Source organism: Anastrepha ludens, chromosome 5, assembly GCF_028408465.1.
Source record: "Anastrepha ludens isolate Willacy chromosome 5, idAnaLude1.1, whole genome shotgun sequence".
NCBI lineage: Eukaryota > Metazoa > Arthropoda > Insecta > Diptera > Tephritidae > Anastrepha > Anastrepha ludens.
In genome coordinates this window covers 74905244-74910315 of record NC_071501.1, presented here as the reverse complement: position 1 = coordinate 74910315, position 5072 = coordinate 74905244, and the positions used below count along the sequence as shown (strand labels likewise).

The 5072-nt window shown below is 32.5% G+C and overlaps 1 protein-coding gene across 1 annotated transcript; it reads left to right on the top strand.

Moving 5' to 3' along the window:
* Window positions 1-336: 336 nt before the first annotated feature.
* On the top strand, window positions 337-4392 carry LOC128864223 (adult cuticle protein 1). The gene is made up of 2 exons (XM_054103784.1): window positions 337-446; window positions 3846-4392. Exons 1-2 carry the CDS (start codon window positions 441-443, stop codon window positions 4179-4181), a joined length of 342 nt encoding a protein of 113 aa, XP_053959759.1. The 5' UTR covers window positions 337-440; the 3' UTR covers window positions 4182-4392.
* Window positions 4393-5072: the final 680 nt, after the last annotated feature.

Sequence of the window (5072 nt, the reverse complement as noted above, 5' to 3'; positions counted from 1 at the left end):
GGCGTTGCTTTAAGACGACGTAAAGGTTGTTTCCGTGTCACCTATTTATCAGCAGCTCATTTATGTAGGTATTTCTACCAGTTTGTTCATAACAGCTATTGATTTGATATTAATTTGCCATTGAAAGCGAAACTGGAACTGGATTAAAATGTTTTTGCTATATTTATAATATTATAAATCATGGACATATTGTATAATGTACAAGTACATGCTGTTGGACTTATGATCGAGTATATGCAGCAAGAAAAAATCAATTGAATGTTGTCGCGGAGCAAGAGACAAAAGTACATTATTTCTGAAACGGTAGCGAAATGCTAATGAAGAAGTATAAAAGATCACTCGAGTGTGCAGAATGATCATAGTAACATTTGAAGCTTCAAGCTGTTAAGAAAGTTCTTTTGAACCAACATCCTCTAAGCACTAAACACATAAAAAGCAACATGAAGGTGGGCAATAAAAAGGGATATAGCAACGAGTTACAAAAAAAAAGTACAAGTTTAGAAAAAAGTGATCCTGTGAAAATTGAAATCAATTTATTATATGGACAATCATGACGAAAGAGTATCCGAACACGATTGTTTCGAAACTACATAGTTTAAAAAATATAAAACTAGAAAATATATTATATTTGTGCGCCGCTAAATTAAAATAGAACATCAAACTTTGCAAATTTAAAAACAGAGAAAGAATATTTAGAAAAAAGTGAAACTATAATTTTACAAGAATTAGAATTTAATTTACTTGTTTTTATAAAATTAATAACGAAATATTGAGTTAATAACATGCAAATGAAATTATAGTTCGAAAGTGTGAGCTGCTTAGCAAATTAGTTACCATTAATAATATTGTAAATTTGGTACGGTAAATTTTGTATCCAAAACTTTAGTAAAAAATTTTGTATACACAAATTTAGTATTATATATAAAATTTAATATCGTAAACAAACTTTATATCGAAAAATTTAGTTTCATGTCACAAAAATGAATATCGTGAAAAGAATTTAGTAAATTTTATACCGCAGAATTTAGTTTTGTAAATCTTATGACTTAAAAAGTAAAATCGTTCAAAAATAATATCGTAAAAATAATTATCGTAAAATTTAATATCGTTTATTTAATATCGTGAAATTAAATATCGGAAAAATTAATATCGCATTAATTAATATCGTAAAACCTATTTATCAAAATACAGTACTATCTCGATAATCCGGACACCCTTAATGTTAGGGGTCGTCCGGATTATGGGGGTGCCCGGATTATAGATGATTTTTTTTTTCAACTAAACGTTGTTTTTTTGAAATGAACATAACGCAATTCAGATATATGTATGTACATAAATAGTTTTATTAAATACAGTACAATCATACTTACATAATAATATGTACATCTGTACATAATCAAACATTTTTTTTATTTAGTATGTACAATACTATTTCAAAAAAATTATTAATTTTGGTCTGCTGCGAGTTCGCCAGCAACATTTTATCTGCAGTTTCTTTAAATCGTCTTAAAACTAAAATATCCATAGCCGAAGCGTCAATTTGTTCTGCCCATTGTATAGCCTTGGAAAAAATATTTTTTGCTTCACCGCTACTTATAGTATTTACCGCTTCAACTATGGTGCAATCAGAATCAGCTTCTTCTATATTATTATTTTCCACCACAGACTGTACAATTTCCTGATCAGAAAAATCGTAGTCGAATTCATCTATTCCTTTCGCCCAATTATTTATGAATTCAATGTCATTCTGTGAGTCTGGATTAATTGATGCGATGATAGTTTGAATTTCATTCAAATCTGGATTATTGACTGTAAGTTGAGCCAGAGGTATCGAATCTTCCTCGGTCCATTCTTCGCTGTGACTCCCCAACAACTCCTTCCAACTGTGTACAATATTTTGTTGTGATATACCTAACCACGCATTGTTTAAAAATGTAACAGCATTTCGCAGCGTAAAGTTTTTTAATGCAATTCCAAGATCTGTATTGTCCGTAATGAGATGATTTAAAAGCTGTTTTCGGTAAGTGACTTTTATATTTTGAATTAAATCTTGATCTAACGGCTGTATGACTGTTGTGCAATTAGGTGGAAGAAACACAATTCGGAAATTCGGATCCGTTCCAAGATCTTCCGAACCTACGTGGCATGGCGCATTGTCAACTAGTAAAACAGCCTTTAACGGTCTATTATTATCTTTTAAAAACATTTTTACGTTTGGTATAAAATGTTTTCTGTACCATTCTGTAAATAAATATGTCGACATCCAACCTTTTTTACTTGCATTATAAATTACAGGCAGATCAAAATTTTTAAATGATCGTGGATTAACTGATTTGCCTATTACCAACAATGGTAACTTATGTGTGCCAGAAGCGTTACAACAAGGCATAAAAGTTATACGATCTTTCGAAATTTTTCTACCGGATGCGGATTTTTCGTGCGAGTGCACCATTGTTGTTGTAGGAATAACTTTCCAAAAAGCTGCAGATTCATCTGCATTATAAAGCTGCTCATTATCTAGCTCCATTTCTTCAATGATATTTTTAAGTTTCTGCCTAAACGGTTCTACTGCAGAGACATCACTGCTAACTTTTTCACCACAAATTTTTAATTTTCTTTAGCCATGTCGTGCTTTAAACTTTTCGATCCAACCTAGACTTGCTGTAAAATCGTTTTTGCCAGTTATTTGATTGTAGAAATATTTTGCTTTGGTTTGAATTATTTCATAGTCTGCCTTTTTTCTGAAAAGTGTCACTAAGTTAATTAATTGTAAACTAAATTTAATTAAATGTTCACTAACCAGGTTTCTGTTCACATTTAGTCGCGAATTTTCTAATGGCATCACGTTTCTTTTTTATGTCAAAAACAGTAGATTTGTTGACACCAAATTCTGTTTCAAACCATCTTAATGATTTTCCTTTATCAAGGAGATCTAAAATTTCACATTTTTTCTGAAGAATAAGGGTTTTATGAGCCCTTTTATTAAATTTTCCACTGCTCATAATAATAATGCCCACTCAATTCAGTTTGTCACTAAAGAATAAACACAACGCGTGATTTATGCTGTCGCATTTCGTATACATATATTGTTGTTAAAGTACCGCTATTTTACGAAAAACTCACAAAGCAAACTAAAAATTAAAATACATATGTACGTACATATTGCGAAGCGAATTTGAAAAATGTCCGGATTATAGAGTAAAAAATGTTAAACAGTTGTCCGGATTATAGATGTGACCGGACTACCGCGTGTCCGGATTATCGAGATAGTACTGTATATATTGAATTTTTCACTTTATCTTTTATTAGGAATTTTTCGTAGAGATACCAATTCGGTTATTCGAATATTTTCCATTTGCCGGATCAACGCCATCTTATAAACTTTTTTATTTTTTTATCACTCTCACAGTTATATATTATTTTACTAGTTTACCAATTTAAAAATGGTTAGTACCGACTTTTCTCACTCTTCGTCCGGAAAATAGCCTGGAATCGGCGGAAACAAAATTGAAGGGCTTCCATACCGAGATTCAGTAAAGTAATACTTGTGCTGATTTTGTAATATGAGCACGCCATTGTTAAACTAATAGTATAGTTATAATACCAACAAATTTTCTAATTCATTCCTTTATTTAAATTTATTACAATAAAATGTAATATAAGAAATTCATTATCGTAATTTGAGAAATAGCTAAATTCAGTTGCGCTCTGATACTTGAAAAAGGTTTGGTGAAATATTTGCAAACTGCGCATGCCAACAACTTTTATTTCATTATGCAAAATCGAAATTTATTTCCATATTTTTTATGTTTAATCAAAATTTTTCTCTTTCAATTTTTCCTCAGTTCGCCGTTTCCGTAGTCTTGTTCGCTTTGGCCCTTGGCGCTGCCCACTGCTCGGTCATCCCATTGGTCACCTCCATCAATGGCGTCGTCTTGGCCTCTGCACCCGGTTCCATTGCCGTACACGCTTCTGCGGTACCAGCTGTGGTAGCTGCCCCATCACCCGTACAGATCGTCACCAGCCCTGTAGTGGCTCCAGCCGTAGTTGCTCCCGCTGTGGTGGCCGCTGAAGGCACCTATGTTGCCAAAACTCGTGGCGCTGTACATGTCGCACCTCTGCCCGGACATATACAATCAGCCGCCTCAGTGAATTTGGAACCAGCACCAGGCACCATCTAAATATCTACTAGAAAAATATAAATGAATGGCGTTTCGAACGGGAATACACGCATATACATATGTAATAAGCAAAAAAATATATGCACGCATCTGGCCATAGTCAATTTAACTGGAAGACGTGCTACACATTTACATACAAATATACATATATACAATGCAACGATGGAAAAATAATTTTAGTTTAATTAAACATTTTCGACAACAAAATTTATTGCATTTCTTTTTATTTCTATGATTTTCATATTTCCCTTTTATTGGTTTTAGAACATCTAACCTTAACCTTAACCGACTATACTTGTACATACATACATACTATACCTATCATACTCTATTTCTTAGTGCACTGTGATATTGCATCATTTTCTAAGTCAATTGCTCACTGCCATTTTCTCTGACCACAGTGTAACTAAATCTGCACTTTTATGCTAAATAATTAATTATTGTAAATTTTAGATATTTAATTTTTTCTGTTCTCTACTGTCAATTGGATTTGTTACAAAATAAAGTTTATTGAAAAAAAAAAAAAACAATTCACTGCAATTCTTACGGGAATAGGAAATATTACAAGTTGCATTTTTCTAAAGCTTTTCTTATAATTTAACTAGTTTAAAAATAATGGTATCAAGGTAATTTTTAAACAGACAGCGCGGGTCGAGCCTTTGCCTGTATCTTAGCTCTAGTGACAGGTAACAGGTGGCACTAAAGTAATCCTCCTATCAGAAAATGCTATAAATTTTGCGATTGGCCCCTGATGTCAGTTCTGTTTTGACATTTGTGTAGTAAACACATGCGAAATACCTGTTAATAAACAATGTTACGCTACACTGCTCCAGAACGCGGAATATTGCTGACTATTTATTTGACCAATAATCGGTCGGTGACTTTGGCACA